The sequence below is a fragment of the Rhamphochromis longiceps genome, linkage group LG10, assembly GCF_057381845.1.
Source record: "Rhamphochromis longiceps isolate RC_006_pf linkage group LG10, R_longiceps_female_GT1.1, whole genome shotgun sequence".
NCBI classification, from domain to species: domain Eukaryota; kingdom Metazoa; phylum Chordata; class Actinopteri; order Cichliformes; family Cichlidae; genus Rhamphochromis; species Rhamphochromis longiceps.
Genome location: NC_140566.1, coordinates 30,433,524 through 30,461,310, shown reverse-complemented (window position 1 = coordinate 30,461,310; position 27,787 = coordinate 30,433,524). Strand labels below are relative to the sequence as shown.

Sequence of the window (27,787 nt, the reverse complement as noted above, 5' to 3'; positions counted from 1 at the left end):
CATGTAAATGCGTCAACCGAGACAGGTTCAGAAGTCCTTATAAAGAAAGCGGCACAAGTTATTACTCCTGGGCTGTGATTTACGATTGCTTCACTGGTCATTTATGGGGACAGAGAGAAGTAATGGTTGGTGAGAGTTTTGCTCACCATGAAAGATCACAGTTTCCGCCTGTCAGGGGAAAGAATAGTTGCCTAATGGATGCATCTGATGGTGGTGAAATAGGGAGAGAAGATATGAGTTGCCATTCCATCATTTTAAATGAGCAGTAGATCATTTGTAATCTGTTGATGGGTATGAATAATTATATATCAATTTACCACCAGATGTAACTTGCCACATTGACTCAAAGCAATTGTACTAAATAAATAAATTAAGTTTTAAGAGACCGTGCCATCATTCATTTTGAAAGTTTTAAAAAGAATAGTACTGAATCCAGGATGGTATCATTCAGCAAATGTCCAGAAGTCAACAAGACGTCAGAGCTTTGCTGGCAGCTCTAAAGCTGCACTTAAAGCACACATGGCAGTATTTTGTGATCATCAGTATACACTAAATACTACTGACACCAATGGAAATGCTGTTTGCAGGTATTTCTAACACATTTTTAAGAAGTCAGATTTGTGTCGCCGCTGGAAAAAAACAGTGGCACCGCCATGTCGGCACCAGATTCCGTGATCATTCATCCAGGAATCATGGAGACAAATCAAGGCATTGTTTTCCCAGGGTTCTGTCACACTAGCAAATAAAAATAGGACAGCAACCTTCTTCCAACTAGAAGGTAACCACTTCACAGTGGTTGCCAACTGGTGGGAGGCAACCAGCCACCGAACAATAGTGTTCTAATGCAGGCTTAGTAAATCACATGATAGCGTGGGGCTAGGTTTACTTAATTGTGACCCACACCCATTTTCGCACCTTGGCACGTGTGATTAGGCAGAAGAACAGTAAGAGGACCACGGCCCTCTTTGGGACACTCCCACAGGACTTAAAAAATCTGGGACACCCCACCCATTGCTCTTAGAACTGAAGAAGCATCTCGGAACGTAAAGAAATCTAGACGCTTTTTTTCCCAAGCTCCTTAGACTAATGCATGTTTGCTGTTTAATTTATACATGTAGACAGAATGCCAGCATGTTGAAGTTAGTCTGAGTCGGTTTGATGAGCAACACATTGCTCTGCAATCGAGATCTTGACCCATCTGGTTATATTCTCATATAAAAGCAAGGTTGCCCAATGTCTATATCAGGGGTGGGTAACTCCAGGCCTCGAGTGCAAGTGTCCTCACCGTGAGACAACACAGCTGAATCACATGATTAGGTCATTACCAGGCCTCTGAAGAAGTTAAAGACATGTTGAGGTGGACCTTTCGTAATTTGAATCAGCTGTGTTGGATGAAGGACACATCTAAAACCTGCAGGACACCGGCACTCGAGGCCTGGAGTTGCCTAACCCTGGTCTATATCATTTTGCAGTTAAACTGCCGTCCTGTAGTGACGACGTCACTGTTTGTGGAGGATTTTATGAATCTTTTTGAATGTCGGCACAGTTTTAATTGACCTCAGATCAGCGGGCACAATAGGAATGCAAGCACAGATCTGATCCAGGAACAGTTAAAAGGTCTGCGCCTTATAAACAATGAGCACTGATCATTTCTGTGCATGTAGATGACAAGAAATTAGCGATTTTCTGCGATTTATCACAGTCAATTCTGACTTGACCCCATTTACTCACGAAGTAGTAGCAAACGGATTCCATTTTCTCGCCATATTGATGCACCAAAGTTGATTTAAAGGCAACCTGGTCCCTGTTTTCCAAGCAACCATTTCAAAGCCAACAAGACTAATGGAAAAGACTGGTTTAGACATTTAGAGCCGCTCCTCTGACATCACCAGGGTGGACGTTATTCCCCATTTACTTTGCTGTAAGTTTAAGCTCCAAGCGGGACGTTAGCTCTTCATCAATATTATTATTAAGTCAAATGATCAGTAAGCACTCAGACAAAATTAAAACTCCAGCTGCTTCGAGAGTCCGCCTTCTGCCCCTGCAGCTCAGTCCCCGTAGGTGTTAATGAACAACTGCAAAGTGGAAGGCAACTTAATGGAAAAGTGCAACGTTAAAGCAACTTGGAGGAAACAGAGATTAGATGTCTGGGCACCAGCTGTTCAGTAAGACAGACCGACGGCTTACAAAACTGAAACTACAAAGAAGTTTAGAGATCAGAGCAGGTTTTACTAAGAAGACTTTCTGAAAATGAACTGCATATATCTCAACAATGGTCCTCTTGCTGAATTTTTCAGTCTGTCAGAGGCTCAAATTATCTTTGAGCCTTATGAGGCTGATTCAAATTGTTCACCAGCTCATGAATAGGAATAAAGAGAGGAAACAGCTCTTCACCATTTAGTGCAGTATTTCAGACAGTCATTTGATTTCAGGCTTTTTGTGCTGGCAGTTGCTGATTATTGCATGAATTAAGCCCTTCTGTGTTACATCTGACAGGTCTCTGCTAGGACAGGGAAAAGGGAAAAAAACCCTGCCCTTCAAGAGGTTCAACCATAAATGTAACAGATGCTGTTTTTTGTGTAAATGTTATCTTTACGTTCCGAGATCAACAATCAAAACGATGACTTTCAATGAATATCCGCTAAACCTGTTGGGAGCCGTTGGGGAGGGGGTTTAATCCAGAGGATTACTGAACAATAGCTGCTTCCTAAAGTCAAAAGCCAGACTTGGACAGTATTCAGCGCATTATTCATTTAATATGTGCAAACACGCAATCACCCGGCGACAGACGGCAAACTAGAAATAAAATTGAGTCTAATCTACAGGAATTTTAATCAGTATTTAAAATATATAAATATTAGCGCACCTTAACAATGTGAAAAGTTTCACAGACAAATTAAATGGATTTGCTGGGCAAATGGTGGCATTCATTGTCAAAGAATCCAGCTGGAGTTGCACAGATCTATACAATTAATTCATCTTTCTGTGTTTATCACAGTCTTCAAATGCAATCACATCTTTAGTGAAAAGTAGACGGATGTAAATAATTTAGCGGAGCTCCACAGGGGAAAGGATCAAACATGCATTAAAGTGTTCGACGGTTCAAGAACTGCTGAAATATGCAGGAATATCGGCACCCGTATCACATGAAAGCAAACCTGCTTACAAACCCGTTGCTGAAAATGCATACACGAGGGCGTGATTATACGGAAATGTATTATTAGTCCCAGCATCAATCCCGAGACGTGAGATGCACAAGAGCAACGTCTTGTGACTTAGGACATTTGTCATGTGTCATTTCCCCCTCCCATCTCTTATCTGTGTGCTTTAATCCGTCCAATAAAATTGAAGATGCCCCCCGAGAAGGTAATTTTACTTGTGTGACTATCAGGGACACTGGGCAGACCGCTCTGCTGCGAAGCTCTGTAGCCGCCGAGGGAACCCTTGCCTTGCAGGAGGAGGACGAGGAGGAGCAGAGGTTTATTCCGCAGCTGTTGTACCCACTTACTGAGAGTGTGGGAAGCTGTGCAATTGCCCAAAAGTTTACATGACAGTGAAAGTTGCAAGCAGAGAGGTCGTGTTTAACTTTTTTCCACAGCGCTTCAAGAGGTATTACATTTGTATTTCATCAGTTCATCCTCTTGGAAGAGAAACGCTTTATGTTTTGTGCAAACAAGCATAAAGAGGGAAAAACATCTCGCCGCTCGTCGGTGTTAATTACCCCGATGGAAGGCATAATGAAAAATGCCCATCATGTCTGCGAGATGAAGGCGAGAGCTGGGAGAAGTCAGAGTGCAGCCAGACTAAATTGGCCTGTCGTGCGAGTCCACAAAAACTAAAAACCTGGCTTCAGCTTATTGCGCACTCTGAATATTAAATCGCATCAGAAGTTTTCGTGATTCGAGTTATGTGATGTTTTTAACCATCGCCACCTCGCATGTGTTCTACAACAGCTAGGTACAACAACTGGGTTCGAGGTGAACTGTGAATGTGCTGAAGTGTATTAATTATGCAGTGTTTACTTCTCCAAAATAGAAAATCTATTTGCTGCAGAAAAATAATAAATAATACTACTTTTTTTTTTTTCACTTTTTCTATTTACAGTACCAGTAAATTTCCAGCTGGTTGGAGCTCTCTGTATATTCTATAAAAACAAAGATAAAACTACATCCTCACTCTTTGGAGGTCCCAAGTGGCAGCAAGAGAGAAAAAAAAAGAAAAGCTGTTTGACTTTTAGAAAATGTAAAGCGCTTTCAGTATGTGGGGTTCATAGTATAATGTCACATTCTGTTTGATAAGATTCCCCACTAGTCTCAGAAATTATTTTTATGCATACTGTGTGCATATAGTGTCTCAATTAGTGGTAGCGGCATGCTCCTACTGCAGCTCAGCCTGCATGATTCAGACGTACTTCTACAGTGCAACTCTGACTTTCAGCCAGCGAGGGTTTCTTCTGGGGTAATAAAGGATAATGAAAGTCCAGGAGGTTTAAATTGCCTTGCAGATCCCTGCATCGAAACCTTTGATGAAACAGGATTTAGCTTTCACTTCACAAAAAAAAGCCTATTGAAAATCCTTTCTCAAGGTCCCTTTTCTCTCCAGACTGATGTGTAGTTTTCTGGAGGGGTGGGAGGATGCTTTATTGCCTGAAAGGTGACTTGTTTTCAGATGTGTCTGTGCTGCAGCTGACACTGGGATACCCATAAAAACTACACCTAGCATGAATAAATATCCCACTGGATATTATGTAGCATCCTACATCCCAAAGTATGATTTATTGAGCACACGATTTGAGGAGAAAAGTGCAGAGGTGTATTAAGGACAAGATGGTGGGATGCAAGTAATATGCACTAGTATGGGGGGGCTTTTTTTTGGTCAGCGTCATTTTGCTGCTTGGGCTCACCATTGATCTTCTGTTTGCTCTAAGCATCAGCGAAACAGTGTAAAGCCTCGCAGATCGACAGAGCAGCTTCCAGTTTAAGAACATGTAAAGTGTGACTGCTTTCCTGCTTCACTTCCCCTGCCTGCAGCACCGATGACAAATCCAGCTGGGAGCTGGGCCAGAATGAGCTGCATAACCACAGCTGACCTGTCCTCTATGGCAGAGAAAAACGCAGATGAAAGACATCATCATTCATTTCTCGGCGCAGCTATGAATCAATGCTTGTCCCTGCTTGTTAAATATAGTCAAAATAGCTCTGTTTACTTTCTGGTGGGAGGTTCTGGCTTTTCATACAATAATTATCGCCCACTGTCAGCAAGGGAGAAAGTATTCTCGAGGTGAAAAGGATTGGCATTTTCTGCAGTTTCTCAGGCTCTTATTTTTTTTTTTGTTCCTGATCGGTTAGATTTTATATGAACCACGGCAGGAGATGCAAATTGTGGATAAAATATTCACTCTGTTGTGGAAGCATATAAAGAATTGATCACAATGGCAAGGACATACCATATGTAGAGTATTTAAAATGATTGCTGCCTGCCTTGGCTTGATGGTGGGTGCTTAAAGTCACGACTATTACAGAGAGGGGTGGAAAAGGAGCTTTACAGTTATGTGTATATTGAGTTTATATGTGCACGAGCAACCTCAGTGGGTCTACAGCGCTATTTAAAAAGATTCCAACACAGGGTGTTTAACGTCTTGGGGCGCATCAACTATAACCTGTTACAGATCATAAAAAGTCGACATTTTTAAACAAAGTTATCATCGAAGGCCTTCAGGACTTGCGGATTGTCTATTGTAAAGCAAATTGTTTGCCAGTTTAGCACAGCTCAGCTCTGTGTGAGTCATGTTTCAATTCACTGGTCCACTGTGTTCCCTTCACTTACTTTAAGTCAGTATGACCTTCTGAAGGGAAAAAAAAAAGATCTTACCCACCCCTGAGCTACACTAGCGACTCAGGTTATCGCCACACTGAATCCAGTTCATATTCTGCCAAATGTGTTCTGACAAATCACTGGGAGATCGGAAATATTTTTAGCCTTGGGTTTAGGGGAGGTTGGTTGTTCTGTTATCTTAGTCTGGAGTCAGGAACTCACGCTTGAGTTATGGAAAATTTTAAAACCAGTAAACATAGTCCCAACTCTTCCTTTAATCCTATCATCAGGTTAAAACAACTGAATAAATTACGGTTAAAGTTGTTACTGCTGTGCCTTTTAGGCTGCAATTTTTGGCTTTTATTTATTTTTTTTAGTTTAGTGCTGCCAAGTCCTTGCCACAAATCAGGCAGTTATTTTAAGCCTTCAATGGCTCGCTTATGCTGGAGTAAAAATAGGGCCGCAACAGCACCGTAAGTAATTAAGGTGAGTTTTCAGTGTATGCAGATGGTCACAGATTTGTGATCACAAACAGATTGCATGTAAGTCGACCTTAGTCAGTCCTTAAACTGATAGCAGACAAAGTCTATCTCACTGCCATTTTATTGCTGTCGTGATGCACCAAAGTTGCATTGTGCAGTGTTCCCACACCTGGTTCCTGTCTTCAAAGCAACCTTTTCAAAGACCAGCTCACAAGTTCGCTGCACACCCTCGCAGTCATTTTATAGGCGGTCGGCCTGAAACTGTGTTCTATAGTCTCACTGTAGTGTTAATGAATGGCAAAAATGAATGTTTATTTCAATGGTCACCAAGAACTACATGTACAGGGTCATGAAAAAGCATTTCCTCCCTTCCCGATTTCTTTACATGATAGATAATCCAAGGAAAGAAAAACCACAGTTTGGAGTGATGATTTCATCATATAAGGTAAAAAAAAAAAAAAGGGGGGGAGAAACAAAGAAGAAAGAAAGCTATCCAAACCTCCTGGCAGGTAATTACCCGTTTCGTTGAATTATGAATTAATTGTGGTTGACCAAATTTTTTGAAACATCCTATCTTTCCTCGATCAAGGTTCTGGCATCCATGGAAGAGTTTCCAGGTGAACAAATAGAAAGGCTTGACTGACATTTGTCCAAAAAGACTGACAAGACAAAAGCTGAACTTTTTGGAAGAATAAACACTGATTCTGATTTTTGGCTTAATTACCATGAATTCTGCTTTCTATCAAAAGATCCTGAATGAGAATTTCCAGCCATCAGTTCATATCCTGAAGCTCAAGCTTACTTGAATTATGGAGCAGGACAATGATCCGAAACACACAAACAAGTCCAGCTCTGAATGTTTCACCAAAACAAAATGAAGGTTTTAGAGTAGCGTAGTCAAAGTCTGGACTTAAATCAGATTGAAAAGTGTTGGCGTGACCTCAAACAGGCTGTTCATTCTTCAAAACCCTCCAATGTGGCTGAATTAAAGAAATTCTGCAGAGACGAGTGATTGCAGTTTAAACGTTTCATTGCTGTTCTTGCTGCCAAGGTTGGCACAACCAGTTATTAGGTGTAGAGGGCAGTTACTTTCTTATATTAAATAGCTTGTTTTCCTTAAGAAATGAAATTAGCATTTTAAAAACTGCATTTTCTATTAACTCAGGTTACGTTTGTCTAATATTAAAATCTGATGATCTGAAACATGTAAATGTTACCAGTATGTCAAATGGGTAAAGACTTTTTTGCTACTCTGTATAAAATTTGATACATAAAAAATAAAATGTGTTACATGTTCCCTCGTTCAGCTGTTGATTGGCGGGGGATCATGATTTCTATTCATGCCTCCTCGATGTGCTTCTGGTGATAATTAGAAAATGTCATCACGACAACAAACCAAACTAGTGAACTTCACTACCAGTAAACAAGCTTTTTTTCCCTCCTTGTTTTCACAATCAGCAGAGCTCTTTCTGTGTTTACACACACATCGAATGTAACATGTAGCAGAGCCTTCTGTGGGGCTTTTCCACAGCCAGCGTTGGAAACATGGGAAATCAGTAACTGCGGTAAAGGAAAATGAGCCAATCTGAACGAGAACGAGAGACAGTTTGCTGCACTTGATAAGCAAATGCACTCAGGAATACATGACAAACATCAGAAACGGCTAACAGCCAGGGACAAATCTTTCTCCTGGGTTTTCATTTTTAATGTGTCAAAAGCAGAAGCTTCATTTTCCTCCAGAAGTACCAAAAGTTCTCAGCTGTTCTCACCCTCATTATTTTGAAATCACCAGATTGCATCATTGTCCCTGGAATAAATAATAAACCTGACTAGAGAAGTCCTCAGTTTTTCTCATTTGACATTCTGGATAATTATTTTGAGACACATTACAGACGTCTTTTTCCTGGGACACTTGGGATTCTGGCAATATAATTTTTTAAAAGACTAGACGGAAGAATCTGCTGCTCGTGTTTATGCCAATTATTTATAGATTTAAAGCTGACAGATTCAATTAACTTGAGTACCAAAAACCATCCTCTCCTGCAATTGAGCTATTTTCAGCTTCAGACGATAAAAATTCATTCATAACTAAATACAAACACTTAGATGTTGTTGACTAAACCGCTCTCAAACAACAAGTGCGTTTCATTTTTGCACATAATAAAGTTAAGAGCAGAATCCTCTCCGTGTGCCGTAACTGAACACAACAGACGTCAACAGAATACAAATCAGGGCGTATTTGATGCTGGAGAACTAAAATCTCTGGGTTTATGATGTTTTTGATCAGCGGTAAGACTGTAAACCTACTTAAATATACTTTTATTTATTTTTTATATAGAAACACATACTGTGAGTAACGTGCGTCTGCCACCCACCACATCCTTTATAGCTTGAACTAATTTCCCTAGATGGGGAAAGTTTTTGACACACAATACTTGACAAAGAATATAAACAATCTAATGAAACGAGAAGAACGCTCCTAGACTTTCTAAAAGTACAATAGAGGTTGAGCCTTCAATTCTCCAGCTACAAGGCTTCCTATACCCACTCTACTAAAGTTTTAAAAGTATAGTCAGGGCTGGATCAGGATGACCCGTAAGCCTTTGCTATGCTGCTGTAGGCTCAGGTTGCTTGGGGACTTAAGATGATGCACTGAGCACTTCTTTACCCCGCTCTTTCCACACCTGATGCTTTTTCTTTTCTTTTCTTTTCTTTCTTTCTGCATGTTATTAACTTCCCGAGATTAACGTTAACTCTCATGCAGCTTGTGTTTTGTCCTGTTTGTTGTTTTGTGGTCTCTGTGCTCTTCTTTTCCCTTCTCTTTCCCCTAAACCTTCAACCACCTGCACCCCAAAGTTAGCCTGTGTCTGATAGAGGTCTCTTCCTGTCAAAAGGGAGATCTTCCTTACAGCTATCACCTAGAGCTTCCTCATAGGATGTCATTTAGCTGATCGTTTAGCTTTTCACTTACAAACTTCTATAAATGAGACTGAATTGAATACATCTGAGCCAATCAAAAGTTCTCATTGTCTTGGTTCGGGGTAGAATGCCTGCTCTATAATAGAAGGTTAAAAAAAAATCCTAATAAATGAGTTGTAATGGTACCAAGCCCCTGCAGTGCAGGAAAAGGGAATATTCTACCTCCCACAGCTACTAGAACTACGGAGAAGTTCCTGCGGTCCGAAGTTGACTATAAATGATATATATGGGATCCTCATTACCTTCGGAAAAACATCCATCCACAAGTCCAAGTTTGGCTCAAGGGCTTCAGAAATCCCCGTCTTTCCCATCCACTCCGACATATTTATTTATTTTCCAAAAATCTGTGATCTGTACATTACCTCCTGGTGATTATGCACCGGTGTCATAATGCAATGATGGAGAATGGAGGATTCATGTACAGTAAAAAGGAGTAATCGTGCCATAGACAGTGTCTTAGATATGCATCCTCGAGTAGATCACTGTTACTAACTATACCAATAAATCAGCTCTCACCAGTGCCTCTCTGGCCCCCAGTCAAAGAGCCTGCTCCATAAATCTCATTATCACATATGCAAGAATTCTCAGCGGGCACTGTGACAGTAATCATACATAAGAACAAGTGCTAGTAGTCTAGTCATGAGCAGATGTCCACAGTTTAAACATGCTCATAAGAAAAACGATGAATCAGCTCTTTCTGTGCTCATATTTATTCTTTGGGGTTTCGTTTATTTTATTTTATCTTATTTCACTTTTTGTTTTGTTTATTGTGACTTATGTGCAAAATTATGATCCTGTCTGTTTGAGTGTGGGTTTTTTCCCTTTATTATTTCATATTTCATATATATTCCTGTGTTTTTGATTTAGTTGAAAAGTTAAAAGATTTGATAGCTCAATTAGATTGATGGTAAAGAATCTGTAGGCAGTATAGAATGCAGAAAAAGGGGTTTATGAGATTATTGTCAGGGTGTATGTGTGCCAGATAAAGCAACAAAAATAGCTTAAACCGTGGGAGGTTCAAGTCTTCATACCAAACTTCAGCTTCAGCAGCTGATTTATAGCTCCAAGTGATTTATTTTTCTTAAGCTGAGTAAATGACAGCTGAGGAATAAATGGCTACATAATATACATTTCCAGCATGGATCATAACCGTGAACGAGATTACCTTTTTTGCCATTACAATTCTTTATTTTAAACAATCGATGTACAGTGTGATCTATTTGAATTGTGGGGGGGTTTTGGGAGCATAGTTGCCAATATTGATTTTAAGCAGTGTTAGCGTTTCTTTTTAGTCACTATAATTGGCCATTGAAAATATCAGCCACAGCTGACTGGAACGTGAAATAGCAGAAAATCAATTGTAAGTAAACAGATTTCCCTGGCAGAGTCGCACTCTGTCTGACCTCAGCAGGATTTATGATTAGACATGTTTTTACGCAGAAAGTGACTTCTTTTCGCTCAGGACGCATCCTTCAGCTCTGTCGGCATTCATCAAACAACTTCAGGCCTTCACCTGTATTTACTCTCCTCTTAAACCGAAGGAAGAAGAAATGAAAAGTGGAAATGAAAAGTTTGACAAGTCGAGCTAAATGCAAATGTTTTTGTTGTTGTTCCCAAAAAGAGAGTGATCCATCATGCAACTGAGTTTTCCTCCAGAAAAAAAAGTTTTTTCTTCTTCTTTTCTTTTAATTCATCCATCTACTATCACGCCTTAGGGTTCTGCACATTGGTGTATTTGTGGCTGCATGTGTGCATGTTTCTGGGTGCCCAGCAAACCATAACTCTCTTTTCTGGCGCATTAATCCATCACAGGCGAACAATATGGATATAAGATAAGATAAGATAAGATAGAACTTTATTAATCCCTCGGGTGGGTTCCTCTGGGAAATTCGACTTCCAAAAAGCACAGCAACGACCGAAGTTACAGAATTGTTATATATATATATATATATATACACACACACACACACACACACACACACACACACACACACACACACACACACACACACACACACACACACACACACACACACACATATAAATACAGAGACAAATATAAATAAAATATACAAAGGGGATAAATAGAATAAATAGGAATAAAAAATAAATAAAAATACAAGTGAATTGCACATTTCAAGTATTGAGTCTATTGCACTGTTGACTATTTACAAAAAGTATTGCACAAGGTATTGTACAGTGAGGTGAAGAGGCACTACAGCTTAGTTGTTCCCCCCTCCTTTGTCCTCCTGTCTCCCCTCCCTCTCCCCTCCAGAGAGGAGTTAAACAGTCTGATGGCGTGTGGGACAAAGGAGTTTTTAAGTCTGTTAGTTCTTGTCTTTGGGAGAAGCAACCTGTCACTGAACAGACTCTTCTGATTGTTTATGGCCGTGTGCAGAGGATGCCTGGCATTGTTCATAATGTCCATCAGTTTCTTTAATGTCCTTTTCTCTGCCACTGTCACCAGAGTGTCCAGCTTCATGCCGACCACAGAGCTAGCCCTCCTGATCAGTTTCTCCAGCCTGGATGAGTCCTTCTTTGCTGTGCTGCTCCCCCAGCACACCACAGCATAGAAAAGTACTCCAGCAACCACCGACTGGTAAAACATCCTCAGGAGCTTCCTGCAGATGTTAAAAGACCTCAGCCTCCTGAGGAAGTACAGTCGGCTTTGGGCTTTTTTATACAGGTGCTCTGTGTTGCATGACCAGTCCAGTTTATTGTCCACCCACAGCCCGAGGTACTTGTACTTGTTGACCACCTCCACCTCCTCCCCTGGATATGGAAGTGGAATTTGACTACAGAATTTAATAGCTGCGTAGAAGATTTTTCCCCCCCTCGTATTTTTAGCCCGTATGCATTTACCGGTATGAAAGATTACTTTCGTTTCTTTATAAAATATTCAACAGTACTTTAGTAACTTTATAATACTTTACTGTGATATGAATGCGCCATAGAGGGAAAACTGTGTGTGTATGGGAAGCACATTCAAACGCAGAGCAGCTCTCGGAGCAGCATGTAACTGATGCCAGCCATTAACCTCCGTAGGTTAAAAGGACATTAGCAAAGAACACTGTATCATTACTGTATTAAGGCGACGCAAAGTTTGACATCACATCTAATTAGCCCGGCCTGCTACGTTGTAACAGTGCCCTGACTAAGAAAATAAAAGTGAAGGTGTCATTGGAGGTGATAACATGAAGTTGGGGAATGTGAATAGCGTTTATTTAAGATAATAAATAGCAATAATAGTTTGGAACAGCTAATAAATACCTTTTTAATTTGCTTCTATTACGGGAGTTTTCCTTTTAAGCTCAACAGAACTCATAAAGAATCGAACCCAAATTAATAAAACCAGACACCTGCAGATGCATCTGCTTCCACTGATGACTTGGCTCAAGCCTTCATATGACAAATTACATAACAAATTTTTGCTCCAAATTATGCAGCACTTCGATGTGAGCCAAAGGCGACCAAACAGTGAAGAGCCATTTTATTTATATCAAATAATAATAATTTGATGGATTTATTTGAATCCAGATTAATGTCGTGCACTACAGGGCAGCATTTTTAATTAAGCGATATCACCCTGAAATATCCCCAGCTGATTACCTGTGATTACGAACAAGAGTGTCTTTCTATTAGAAGCTTTCTGGGATTATATGTTTATAAATGTTAAAAAAAAATAGGCATTTATCTAAATATGAAGTCTTAAAGTTATTGCTTTGTTCTGTTAGCAAATTACAGTCATTGTTCTTTTATCACCTAATAAATCAGTGAATTCTGTAAAAAGATTCTTTTTTTTTTTTTTCCATTTTATTTGGTGAATATGAAATAATCCTGTTATAAAAATGGAAAATAATGACAGGTTTTAGCAAGAAAGGTACAATTTTGCACATTAAAAAAGAACAACAACCAAAAAGTGTTGCGTGGTAACACATTTTTTAATGTGTGTCTCACTTTAACCTACAAATGAGCCAAACTTTGAGCTTTGACTTTTGTTTTAGCAGCATGACATTTGTATCGATGGGCATAGCTGACTTGCTGTTTCAAGGTTGCACTTGATGGTGATTGGAAAAGCTCGTCGGAGCACCAAACTCATCTCAGGTCTAGCTTCACATGCCTTTTGACTCTGGCTGGAGTTATAAAATGCTTGAGAGGAAAAGATTTCCCCGTCTGACTCTAAGGACAAGGCCACTGCTTCACTGAATGGCTCTTTACTTTGTTCCCGTCCCTCGTGACCTCTGGTTGCAATTGCAAAGTGAAATGATGATATTTTAAAAGTGCTTAAACTACTGGGTGCAGAGGCACCGTCAAAAGCACAGGATTACCCGCAGAGGCAGGACAGAATCTTTAAATGGTTTTTGCATTTCATTTGATGACACTTAGATGGGCAGAAGTGTTTTCTGCTAACAGTGACTTTGATAGCGTGCGGTTGCGTCTTCGAATTGTACCTTGTGTCTGGTTGATGATAGATTCTGTCTCGAGTGTGCCTTTTTTTTAGGTTTGTTTTCTCACTGTGATAGACAGCGAGGCATTGACACAGAAGAAAGTAGATGCACTGGAACAAACAACAGCACAAAGCACTTTAATCCAAAAGTGGCTTGTCATGGGCTTTATGCGCTTCAGAGAGACAATAAAGCTGTTGTCTATTCTGGACTTAAACGATGTCCCTGTGTCATGTGGGGATGCAATAAAAGCACATCTTTTTCTCTGCAGGTGGAGTCTCCTCTGGCAGTGGATGCAGTATTAGGAGAGGCGGCATTCTCGGTCACAGATGACAAGGTTTCCATCACAGAGCTGCGTGTTCACGCCATTTCAGGCCTGACCCTGTCACTGCAGCCCAGCCCCGGCAACAGCCACACCATGGTGGCCAAGGCAACAGGAATCCAGACACTCGCTGCTCCCAAACAGGTACAGACACGAGTTATCACACAGTGCAGAGTCATTGTGCATTTTTAAACTGCTTTACTGTTAGGTTTAAAATCAAGCCGCAACCTCAGATGAGCCAAAAACGGCAGATTCTCAAAGGAGAAGGAATTCCCAGAGTTCACAGTAAAATTCCCAACTTTACTTCAACTCATCTAGTTCTACGGCTTTACAGAGGTTTCACTTCTTTAAATTGTATCAAGGTCTGCAGTTGTGTCTGAGACTTACGCTGCTTTGAGAGAAAGGTGTGCTCGGTGTCACCTCTACTAATTTGAGTCACCGAACTCGACTTCTCAAGTGCATTTCTAGGGTTGTTAGAGTTTTGCTTTACTGCTGGTTTATTGTGGTTAATTTATTAGAAGCTAATCTAAAAAGGTGTTTCACTCCTGCCGAGTGAAATTCTTCTACCTTCTTTTGTATGTTATGTAACACTAATTAACAGTTATCTACAAATCCCCAAATCCTATAACAACTTTAAGCTGTGATTTAAAAAAAATAAAAAATCCCCCACAAAAAAAAGAAGAAATGCCACAGTGATGCTGAAGTAAACAATGCCAAGTCTTTTCCATTTCACTGAAAAATTCATCCTAATTGGAGGCTGGCTGAAAAATGACCCTCGCTGCAGATGTTTGGTGTTGTTGGTCTTGTGGTATACGCAATTTCCTGGATCATTTCTAATTCAGAGCTTACAAAAACAAACAAAATACCAACACACTTGTACAAGTCAGCATGTCCACATGCAGTCCGATTAAACTGGCATGGCAACAGGACTGTGCTCAATTTTAAAATCTGTATTTTAGGTACATATTAACTCATCGGAAAAAACAAGATAGTACACACTCTTATTTAAGGTCTGAATATAATACCAAAACCATTTGAGTATTCCCATTACCAACAGCTTAATTCAGTAGCTCAGTAGGAGCCTGGATTATGTGCTACTGACTAACACCTAGCTCTTACCATTTTCCTTATTTATGTATCCAGTCTGGTGATATTAAGTTTACTTGTAAATATCATCAACTTACTGCATTTAGACATGAAGACATGCACAACATAACCTGCTGAAGTTCAAACCGAGCATCAGAAAAGGGAAGAAAGGTGATTTAAGGGCTGTTTATCTGTTGGGATTTTCCACCCAACCGTCTCTGGTGTTTGCAGAGAATGGTCTAAAAAAGAGAAAATATTCAGTGAACAGCAGTTCTCTGGGTGACAATACTTTCATTTTCACCAAAGCTCAGAGGAGAATAGCGAGACTGCTTCAAGCTGATAGGAATGCAACAGTAATTTAAATAGCTAGTAGTTACAACCGAGGTATTCTAAAGAGCATCTCTGAATGCACAACGCTTTGAACCTTGAAGCCGGGGTACAGCAGCAGAAAACTACAGCAGGTGCCACTCCTGTCAGCTAAGAGCAGGAAACTGAGGCTACGATTCACAAGACTCAACAAAATTGGACAACAGACGATTAGAAAAGCATTTCCTGGTCTGATAAAACTCAACTTTCAGACCCTGCCATCTGCGACTTTCAGATGGCAGGGTCAGAATTTGGCATAGGCAACACGAAACCATGGATCTGTTCTGCCTTGTATCAACAGTTCAGGCTGGTGATGTTGGCATAATGCTCTCAGGCATATTTTCTTGCCACACTTTGGACCCTTTAGTGCCAATCTAGCATCTTTTAAACAGCACAGCCTTTCTAAATATTGTTGCCGACCATGTTCATGTCTTTATGACCACAATCTGTCCGTCTTCTGATGGTTGTCACCAGCCATGTCACAAAGTTCACATCATCTCAAACTAATTTCTTGGACATTTCAGTGAATTCACTGTATTCAAACATATGGAAGCCTGCTTCCGCCCCAAAAAAAAAGTATCCATAACTTGAACTTTCAAGTTATTTTCTCGAAATTTCGACTTATTAACTCGAAATTTTGAGAACAGTGACTCAAAATTTTGAGTTAGCTCTGCCAATTAGTAATCTACGTGAATGACGTCATTTTCTTGTTACCCAGAAGGATATGGCGCAGAGGAACGCGCACTCAAAACTGGATCGCAACAAATTGGCGATAGTAACGCCATGTGATTCAGCTAATAACAAAAGGATTTCATCAGTTGTGAAGCCACGCTGAAAATACTCAGCAATTTGTGCATTCATGACTGGCCGTAATACTGGTAGCTTAGCTATAGCATTTGTAGCTGAGGGCTTCAGCTTCCGGGTAACAAGGAAATGACGTAATTCACGTAGATTACTGATTGGCAGCGCTAACTCGAAATTTTTCTCAAAATTTTGAGTTAATAAGTCAAAACTTTGAGAAAATAACTCAAAATATTGAGTTATGGATAATTTTTTTTTTGTTTTTTTTTGTTTTTTTATGGCAGAAACGAGCTTCCATACAAATAGCCTCCACAGTCACCAGATCTCAATCAAACGCTGTCAGTCAAGCATCTTCGGGATATGGTGGAATAGGAGAGTCACATCATGGATGTGCAGCAAACAACTACAGCAACTGTGTGGTGCTATCATGTCAATGTGGATCATCTACACCATGAAGAATTTAAAAAACAGGAGTCTAATCCAGTACAACTGAGGTGCACTTTATAAAATGTCCAATGAGTGGACATCAGTCAGGAGGTACTAGTTTGATTTTTGAACAAAATGTCGCCAGTTTGATGCAGGTTTAACACGCAACATAGACAACAAAACCATTTCTATGCTAGATTTTTTAAACTGAACCCAGCATTGTTAGCAAGGGCACCATGTGAGGGCAGCTGCAGAGAACTAATAAGTATCTTTGGTCCCATTATATATTACAAAACTGCATATTAGCCAAGCCTGGCAAAACACTTCTGATACGTCCAAATACATTTCCCAAAATGGGTTTTATTGCTCAAGTGAAAAGCACGAAGATGTCTGTGTAAGAGGGGGAAAGTCTTTGCCACTGTTTCTTCACACGGGAGCAAGAGTCTCTGCAATTCTAAGCTAAGAATTAATTGGCAGCCCTGCTTCACCTCGGGAGAAATGTGTGTATGTGTGCGTCTGACTCGTTTTCCCGCTTTGCCCTTTCTCTGGCCTGCAAGTTGCTAAAAACGCGACGACAACCACATCAGGCATCAGTGAGAGAGAAGCGAGCATTAAATTCCAATTCTTCTTGCTTTCCGCTTCTTGGCCACCTTGAAATTTAATTATTGTAATGTATTGTCCTAAGTGCTCTCCAAGGCCGGGCCATAAAAGGCAGCCAATTCCTCTGCCGGCAAAGCTCTCAGAGGACTACTGGAGCTATTTCAAGCCATTTGATTCCGTTTCACAGGAAAACTTACTAAATGTCCTCTATTACTCCAGAAATGAATGAAACACATAAACTATGTATGGAGCGAGTTGGACAATCAAGGTCTCTTTGCATTATTCTGTTCCACATGACAAAGTTCAATCCTCTTTGAACTGAAAGGCTTCAGCGTTTAAGGGATCTTTGTAAACCACTCCTGTTGCTGTTGTTGCTGCGTAGCGAAAAAGTACACATCGCACTTCTGCAACCTTAAATTGATGCAAATGTCACGGAATAATATTTGCACTGCTTATGCATATTTTATAATCCAAGCTGTTCATGTTGCGTTTACATCCATATATATATATTTCTAGATGCCACAAAATAAAAACTTGAGAAAGTTACTTTACTATCATCCATATTGGTAGCTTTAATTCATATCGTGTTGTTCAGATGAAAGAGTTTTGCTTACTATTGCTATACCCACATGTCAGTTCTGAGAAAACACAGAAACACCGTTAAAATTCTTTCTCCACTAAAGTGATGAGTGTAGTTATTCTCCTAGCTGTTACAATCAAGGGCAAAGGCATCCATGCAAAGGAGAACTGAGGTTGAACAGAGGACATGAATTTTTGACAGTGGAGTGTTTTTTCAAATAAAACATGGCAAGCTGCTCACTTACTTTCATCTCAGAAATTCATGAAAAAAGTAATTCTAAAACAGCTGGGTGATCATCTGCAGAGGAATGGTTTATTTGAGGAGTTTCAGTCAGGGTTTAGAGTGCAGCACAGCACAGAAACGGCACCAGTGAAAGTTATGAATGATCTTCTTATGACCTCTGACTGTGGACTCATCTCTATGATCGTTTTGCTAGATCTCAGTGCAGCGTTGACCACAATATTTTACTACAGAGATTAGAACATAACTTTGGTTTTAAATGAATAATAAATAAACTGCACCGGTTTGAATTGTTTGTATCTAATAGACTTCAGTTTGTTCATGTAAATGGGAAATCTCCATGACTAACATCAAAGTTAGTCATGGAGTTCCACAGGGTTCTGTGCTGAGACCAATACTTTTTACATTATAATTGCATCGCTTAGGCAATACTATTAGAAAACGCTAATAGTACTGCATTGCATATTGCAGGTGATACCCAGCTTTATTTATTCATGAAGCCAGATGATACAAATAAGCTAGTTAAACTACAGGCATGTCTTAAAGACATAAAGACTTGGATGACCTCTAATTTCCTGCTTCTAAATTCAGACAAAACTGAGGTTATCGCAGCGGTCCCCAACCTTTTTTTGCGCCACGGACCGGTTTAATATCAGACAATATTTTCACGGACCGGCCTTTAAGGTGTCGCGGATAAATACAACAAAATAAAATGATACGACCAAGACAAAAACTGTGTTATTTTGTAAATATAATAATAAACACGAATTCACTGTGTAATTGTGTAATTTTATTAGCAGCATTGTCCTGAAATGAGTCAACAAAATTGAGAGTAACATCCTCCTCTCTGCCCCTTAATGCTCTCTGGTCACTATGGTAACGTGTAAGCATCTCTTTCAAAATAAGACGCACAACTACAACGCGGGAAAAGACCCAGGGAAATGGAGTTAATGATAAAAACCCTGAAAACCATAAATTTCACACTGGAGCTTCAACTCTCATGGTCCCCCCGGGGGTTGACCAGGTCCGGGTTGGGGGCCGCTAGGTTATTGTACTTGACCATCTTATAAAGATGGTGTCTAGCCCAATACTTTGTCTTGATAGCATTATCGTGTCATCCAGTAGCTATGTGAAGAGTCATTTTTTACCATAATATGTCCTTCAGAAAGGAAATGATACAAATATGTAGGACTTTCATTTACACAATATCTCTTTGGATTAGCAACATCCTGTCTCAAATTTTGTCTCAAAATCCTGTCTTGAATAATCAGGCCCCATCTTACCTTAAAGACTCCACAGTATCACCCCAATAGTGTACTTTGCTGTCAGACTGCTTTTGCTTTTGGTTCTTAGAGTTTCCTAAAGTAGAATAGGAGGCATATATTACACAAATATTAGTTTACACAGTTTATGTTTATGTCTGAGCCACTTAGGACTGCATGATGAATTTTTAAAGGTGAATAATGTTAATGAAAATGTCGACAGGTAGAATGACACCCGAATAGCACATTAAAGGACCCTAAACCAATCTGTTAGAGGCTTGGACCAAACATAGGGTTGATATTTCCCTACTTGATTCCCTCCATTCTTTCGAACCAAAAACATCTTTTTTCCTTCTGTGCATTTGTTCTGCACCTACAAACCTGATGTTTAGGCAAGCTGTGAACAAAAGGGACTGTCAGATGCATCCTTGATTACACGGACACCAATGTTGTGGTTTATTCTGCAGCAGATGAATGTTGTCAGGTAACTGCCGTGTTGGCAGTGGCACCCAGGCTTTTTATCCAATTTCTCTATAGGGGAGAGCAGACAGTGAAGAGTGATAGAAAATACAAAAATAAAACCAACACAAGAAGCAAACACAAAGAGACGGACTCATCATTTGCAGCGCACACCACTGCTGTTTGCGCCTCATCTGTCTGTGCTGCCAAACAAACCTGCGTTGTAGCCTTCAGGACAACACAGTCATTTCTCTGCCACCCCTTCCTCCTCTGTGCTCGCAAGTGGTTCGCTTGTGTGCACATCAGAGGCAGGCCGTTTTGTGTGCATGTCGAGGCTTGTACTGAGCAAGGGGCACTGCGGATGCTCACAAATGCTCTGGAGATTTAGGAATTAGAGCAAGTCCAGGACTTCAAAGGCTCAGTTGGGAACAGGCATTCAAATCACGATCAATGCCGTGAAATAACAGGAACCGAACTGTTTAAATATTCTTTGGTGAGGAATAAACATCTACAGAATGGGTTATTGTTTTATCAAAATTATACCTTTGCTTCACCTTGGCCATCAGTCGTCTCTCATCTTGATAAGCGTTGTTATTAACCCATAAATAAAGGGTCATCCTGCTATTACTCATAATAGTATTTAACAAATGCAAGTACTTCACACAAAATAAATGGATTTTCTGTATTTGGTAAAACTAACACATAGCATCATCATTATCTTACATTTATTTCTGCTTGAGATTTACAAAAATCTTTTTGCTTTGTTTTTTCAGTGGATCTATTACGTTCATTCCCAACGTTTTGTTTTGTGTCGGACTCTAATTTTCAAAATAAACCTTGTTTATTTCACACTGGGTGTTGGTGCAGCTCCCCAATCCGTCCACTGCCTGTAACAAGCTGTTATATAGAGAAGCTTGTTTCCACTGCTAAATATATAAATAAGTACATTTATATTTTGAGGGACATTTTGAGATAATAAAAGTTTGACTTGTCTCTGCTGGGCAGAAATGTGCTTCCACAGTTTTAGCTCGTCTCCCATTAAGGATGCTGTCTTCTGATTGGCTGAGTGGGGTACTGTGCTGACAGTTGATGACTAATATGACCATATTAGGGATAACTGTTCTTTACTGCATCGTACAGATGCAGGAGTTGAAAATTTGTGTTTAGAGCAGTCTGAAATCTGTCGAATGGCTACAAGTGGGGACATAAACTGACCTCAACATTTGAACTTGGGGTGTATTTAATATAAGCATCCATCATTGCTTAGTGTGTATAGATATTACCCAAAAGAAGGAAAAACACAGTACGTGTAAGAATAACCATAGCTGTTTCTTAATATGTAAAGTAAGTGCAGCTTGTTTATTGATTTTGGTGCAGTTTTTTATGTTCTTCACTTACTTTCTCCTGACATATTCATCGCGTTGAAATAATTAGAATAACTTTTCTTTGTTTTTCTCATGAACCACAAGTCAAATTACATTCTCAATGGAAAAAAAAAAATCTTGATTTCAGATTTTTTTTTTTGTGATCAGGGCATTTGATGCATTTTCAGAAGTGACATTTTGATACTGAAACAAGAAAAAGTTAATTTCTAGAAATTTAAAATGCATTTCTCTGTTTTTCTCTGACAGGAGGCCAGCTTGTCTGTCTGGATGCTTTTTAGTGACAACACAGCCGCCACTCTGACTTACTTTGATCCCAAAGACTACAACCTCAATGCCTCCACATTGGATGACAAAGTTGTGTCAGTAACCCAGGAGCCTCAGCAACGCTGGCCTGTGGTGGTGGCAGAAGGAGAAGGATCTGGCGAGATGGTGCGTGTGGAGATGACCATCTGTGAGGCCTGCCAGAAGACCAAACGCAAAAGCGTCATCGCATCTGCTGCAGTTTATGTCAAGGTCCGCTTTGGCCCCGAGGAGGACTCTGAGGAAGAGGCGACCACGGAGGGGGAGATTGAGCTGGCACCCGTCACCAGGCGTCCAATCGTCGATCCGAACATTAGTGGACGAATTTATGAGACATCTAACGAGCAGCCTGCCAGTGTTCCCATTGATTACACCAATTTACCTACTATGAGTATCCAAGAGGAACCGACTGAGGGTGAAGAAGAGGAGGAGGAAGACTTTGTGCATTCGCCTCGCAACATGACTGACCTTGAGATTGGCATGTACGCTTTACTGGGAGTCTTCTGCCTGGCCATTTTAGTCTTTCTCATCAACTGCATTGTCTTTGTGCTTAAATACCGCCATAAGCGGATCCCACCTGAGGGTCAGGCCAACATGGATCACTCCCACCACTGGGTGTTCCTGGGAAACGGCCAGCCGCTGAGGGCCCAGTGTGATCTGTCACCACAGCAAGTGGAAAGTCCCACTAACCCTCTGGAGGGCGTACAGACTTGTTGCCACGGGGACCACCACAGCAGTGGCAGTTCCCAGACTAGCGTTCAAAGCCAGGTACACGGAAGGGGCGACGGCAGCTCTGGGGGCTCTACAAAGGAGAACGGCGAGGATGCCAGTTCACCCACCTCTAAGCGCAAGCGAGTCAAGTTCACCACTTTTACCACCCTTCCCACAGAGGAGCTGCCCTATAACTCCATCCCGATAGCAGATGAAGAGGACATTCAGTGGGTTTGCCAGGATATGGGCTTTCAAGACCCAGAGGAACTGCACGATTACATGCGCAGAATAAAAGAAATAGCCTGAGATACGAGGTGCAGCGTCGAGCCCCACTCTCGGCTTTCTAAGAAGAACGTTCCTTTCTATTTTTCTCTTTTACACCTAAGTGAAAGATAATTTTTTCACAGACTAAAAGGTCAACTGTTGTTTTGGTTAGTTTCTTTTAGTTTGCACAGTGCTGTAATTTCATACACGCTCACACAGAGGAGGACGCGAGGAAGCCAAAGACCTGACCAGAGGATCTCGATTGCTAGAGAAATCTGTAAATCTTGGCTTTTGCAAACCTGTTTCACTGGGAAGCCGAGCCATGGGCGACGAGAGAGCTGCTGCGGCTCTCTTATTTTCAGGATCTGATTTCAATGAAAGCCTGATACGGACAGGTGTATGGTACCGGTCGTGGCTCGGTGGGACTCTGCAGTACTGTACCTATTCCAAACAAAGAGGCCTTTGATGAGTAAATAACTGTCAAAGACTCTCATGAAAGCTATGTTTTAAAAAAAATCATATTTTTTCTTTTGTTTTTTTGTTTTTCGCCAAAGTAGGAAAAGCGTTCTTTTAACGGTAAAACGTTCTTCATAGTTGTTGTTGGTGCGGCACACTCATGTTCATTCCTTACATTTTTCTACATTTCATAGGTAGTCAAAAGCAGTGCCCTACTACTACTAGTCCTCATGGTCCTGAACAAATCTTAATGCCTTATAATAAAAAAAATGGTCACAGTTCACTCGTATATCAGCGCGGACACCCTGTTTTCTCACGACGGCTAGAGCCAGTGTAGTAAGAGCTACTATGTAAAATACTACGACTGCTCTCCAGCATGAGGAATAAATACAAAGAGCTTGTGCATTGCGAGGATCTCTAACAGTCTTTGCATGGAAGGGGATCGTGAGGCACAATCAGCAACTTTTTTTCCAAATTTGTAAATGTTTATATTGTAATTATATAATCATTCATACACATAACTAAACTGAATATGTTATCATGCATTACACGCATGCCATGCCATTCCAGGCCAGGCCAGGCTTACATACATGCAGACATTCCTCTCTAGTATATGTATATATTGCATCGAGCTGGAGCCAGTTCCAGCTCGAACATTCGACAAGCTGCTTACTCCAAGGTATACGAGTGGAAGCTGGTTGAAGTCTTGAATATTTTATAGTCTTGTGGTGGGCTGAAGGTTCCCCTCGGTAATGTTACAACAGAACTGTAGATTTTTATTAAATGGTATCACATCTGACTGTTGAACGAGGGGACTTGCTATGCATCAGACTTGTAATAGATTCTAATCTTTTGATGATTTACTTCCCTTCCCCAAGTTTGGCTGGCCCTCCAGCCTTTTGGAAAAATAATAAAAAGAATAACTTCTAATGGAAACATTCTCACTGAGCACAAGATCCTCTAAACTCTGCAGGAAACGCCATCCATCCTTAAAGAAGGTTACGGAATAAATCATTGATTCTCTTCCATCATTTAAGTCATGACCATCTCATGCTGTCACACTGTTTTCAGACACACCTTTATGTGGGCCCTGTTTCGATTCTCTATTCCGGTGAACTTGTGTGTAGAGGTCACAAATTTACTTCAAATATAAACGGTGCCAGAGCGTAGTAGCTTTTGCGGGGAAAATGCTAAATGTGCTTCTGTTACTCCAGCTGTGAGGATGATATGGGTGCGGGTGTGAGATCATGTAAATGTACCTCAGGCTTTACTGACAAATCAAAGCGGTTGAAATCAACACAGCCTAAGTGTTGTTGTGCAGAAGTGTTAATTGCTGTCTTTTAAATGTTTACTGACGTGGCTTTCAGGTAAGCTCAAGCAGAAAAAATGAAAGCTCTGGAGAGTTAAGCGTAAAATATCTGAAGACTGAAAACGTCGCCAGGCAGAAAGATGCATAGTAACCAGGAGCAGGGCTGATAGTATTTTTAATTACACTTGCCCTGTTAGCTTGTCTGCTTTATAGTACTTAGAGAGAATAACTAGAGACGACTTTAAAGGTTGATGTTATTCCAGCTCTGATCTCACATAAAATAAGTTCTTTTCAGGACTAATGAGACAAGCAGATTTGAAAAATGGCTTTCCATGTAACTCTGCTTAACTTCTGTAGTGTGCATCTAAGGGCTTGGAGTTTTCTTTTGTGTTAACTGTCTAATTTGGATCCTGCAAATAAGCAAACAAATGTGACATGCTTCTTTTTGTGACTCTATTTGTCACTCAAAATGTATTTTGTTGCCATTTTACCGCCTTTAAGACCCTGGAAAGGGTCTGGGTAAAGACCCAATCCAGAATTCCTCTCACTGTGGCAGCTGTTATGCAATACCAGCTTCTTCAGATGAAAATATAGAATTAAAGACATACTTTATCTGTACTTTAAAAATTTCACTGATTGACAATCTGAAGACACGGTCACTCGTAGCAAATACAAAAGCTGTTACTTTATTTCCCATTGGAAAACCACATGTTTCAACACTCAATGTGACTACCTACCAGCAGCTGGATTAATCCTTTCAAGGGGCCAGTTCACCGCAAAATAAATACAAAGACATATTTTAAAATATATGGTATGTGGTATTTCCAGGTATAGAGGTATCAGCAGGAGCATTGTTCTCCTTCTCTTGAATATAATGAAACCAGATGGCTCTTGTCTTGAGGCGCTCAAGGTTGTTAAAACCTCAACAGCAATGTCTGTTTCAGAAATCCTGAACCAGTTCCTTGAAAAAAACCTCTACAAACCTCGCTTGGAGCGATTTCTTCTTTCTACTGTCTGCAAACACTAAAAACGAAGCGTGCAGCTTGTTAACATTGCAGCTCAGCTGTAAATGAAGGCTTGACGCTATTTATGTTGTTTACATGATGTCACTCTGTCACTAGGGTGTGCATCGTGTCATGGGTAGATTGATGCTTTCTCCTGCACTGTGTTATGGTTGGAGGGTGTAGTTGGGTGAAGAGAAAATAGTTCCTGCTGTACATGTAAGTGCTCACCACAAGGTTTGTGGATCGCTTTGTGTAATCAGGTCATGATCTATGTGATGAGAGCTTTTTTTTTTTCTATAAAACTGGGAAAATCCCAAAAAAATGACATGATTAAATATCACTACAACCCAGAGGTTTAGTGTAGGGTGAACTGTCCCTTTAATTCTTGTCTGAAAGTGGGCGTGAGATTATTTCTCATCACTAAACTGTACTTTTCCATATATTACTTGTATATAGACCCACAGCTGATCTACATAAATCCTGGATTGGGACTTTAAGGGTTTGATTTGCTGCATGCCCTCTCTGTGTTCCATGTGGTTGAAAAGAATAATGACCAATTCTGGTTTTAATAATTTTTAAATCTGTGTTATCGGCTACAAACGAGACGACGGTCCAAGCCCGACCTCCTTCAGCTACGACATCGACATGTTTTCCTGTGAACTAGAGAGAAAAATCAGTTTGAGTTTTGACTTCAAATGACGGTCTCTCAGGATGAATGTAGAATTCCTAACTAAGCCTGGTTCTTTTGTGATTAGTGTTAACCTGGTTAGTCTGATCTGGTGACTTTACAGATTAAGTGTCTAATAGCAGCTTCGGTTTTCACACGTTTCTTCCCCTCCTCGCTGACGTACTCACACAGTATTTAATACGTTATTTTTATTATGATTTTTACATCCTCCAGTCCCTTCCTGCTTTGGCAAAGTGTAGATATTGCTCATTTTGTATCTTCTTCAAGCTGCTAATAGAAACTTAGACTGCTTATAACATGTAAATGAAGATTTTGAATTGTATCCCCACCCTCACCCCCGCCCATGGTGAAATGTGCACAACGTGCACGGCTCGGTTGGCTGTGCCAAGTAACCACCACACTGACTATAATCTTGTAATGTACAGAGCACTGTTAAATTTCCTGTATTCTCTTGAAAGCAAACCCTTGTATTTTCCCGTTATATGTAAAGTACTAAAGAAAATGCAATACACAAATGGCAGTGTCGTCTTTACTTTGCTTTCCATTGTTAACACGAGTGGGAATTTTTTCATCATCTTACATGTTTTTGGCACGATGTGTGCTCCGTGTCAGCGTGAGTTATGTCAAGAATTCAGCCTCAGTAGCTTCATATATGAAGGGACGCTCTGACCTTGAAGGATTTTGGCTCATTGGGTGCCTAATATCTCACAGGGGGACCTGATTTATACAGCATGTGAAAGTAATGGTGTTACGCACTTTTTTGGAAGTTATTATTTGTTTATGCCGATTTAAAATTCAAACCTCTTTTTATCTTACGGGTAACAGATCCATTCAAGGGCAAGGATGTGGAGACAAAAGACGAGGTTAATTTAAAGCGACTGCTCTTTTCTTTGCGGTTTTTGTATTTTAATGATGCATCGTCTCCTAGTGCGCGTCTGCCCGTGTGTCCCTGATAGAGAGTCCAGCTTATACTTGAAGGTTATATATCAGTGCTTTTCACCCTGCCCTCAGCTGTGTGCATCTCCCGCAGCAGCAAGAAGCTTCTGCAGAGGTGGGTATAGAAACCTACTGTAGTGTGTTTCGTCTCATCCAGCGGCTCCCATCCATTAAAATCCATACTTGGAGGTGTTTACTCAAAGTCTGGAGTGTTTACTCCTTTAGTTCACTTCACTTGGGCAGCAGAGATCAAAGCCCTTTGAACTCAGGTGAGACGCAGGTCGTTAGAGAGCAGTAAGTGGGGTTTTGGACCTTGGGATATGGATGCTGACTTCGGATCGTTGGAAGCAAACGAATGCACGATACAGCGGAATACGCTCCACACTAAATGGATCTTTATATATCTGAGTCATACCAAATATTTTCAGCTGCTACTGCTGATCAAATATGAGTCAGTTGTGTCTGGTTCTGGGTTTTCTTTTAGGTGTAGGTGTGAAAAATGTATAAAAATCTATATAGAGAGAAAAGTGTGTATCAAAGTATGCCGATTCAAATGGTTGATTAGCTGGAGTTTATGAGCTCTTATGCATCCAAAGCTTAAATTGTCCTCATATGTGTTTCATTTTAGGATCAGCTTTAACATCTCTGAAGGACTTTTATTACAAATAAACTGTGTTTACATTGATCTGATTCACACAGCACAAACATTTGTCACATCAAGTGATGCCACAATAATAAAACGACGGGTCGTGTTTATCGTCATCCCATTTGCACCTTCTCCAGATTCTCATAACAGATTCAAAGGAACCTCTTACAAAGCATAAATACATTTTTAAGGAGAAAACGCAGCCCACTCTCGGAGGTGCTGCCAC

At 40.4% G+C, this 27,787-nt stretch overlaps 1 protein-coding gene across 2 annotated transcripts in view; it reads left to right on the top strand.

Moving 5' to 3' along the window:
* tmem132e (transmembrane protein 132E) overlaps nt 1-26,494 on the top strand; it is a 452,339-nt gene extending 425,845 nt beyond the window's left edge. For both annotated transcript variants that reach the window (XM_085421293.1, XM_085421292.1), the window contains exons 8-9: nt 13,992-14,186; nt 21,494-26,494. In XM_085421293.1, coding sequence (XP_085277419.1) covers nt 13,992-14,186; nt 21,494-22,564 — 1,266 coding nt within the window. In that variant the 3' untranslated portion in view covers nt 22,565-26,494. The remainder of the gene's footprint in view (nt 1-13,991; nt 14,187-21,493) is intronic.
* Nucleotides 26,495-27,787: the final 1,293 nt, after the last annotated feature.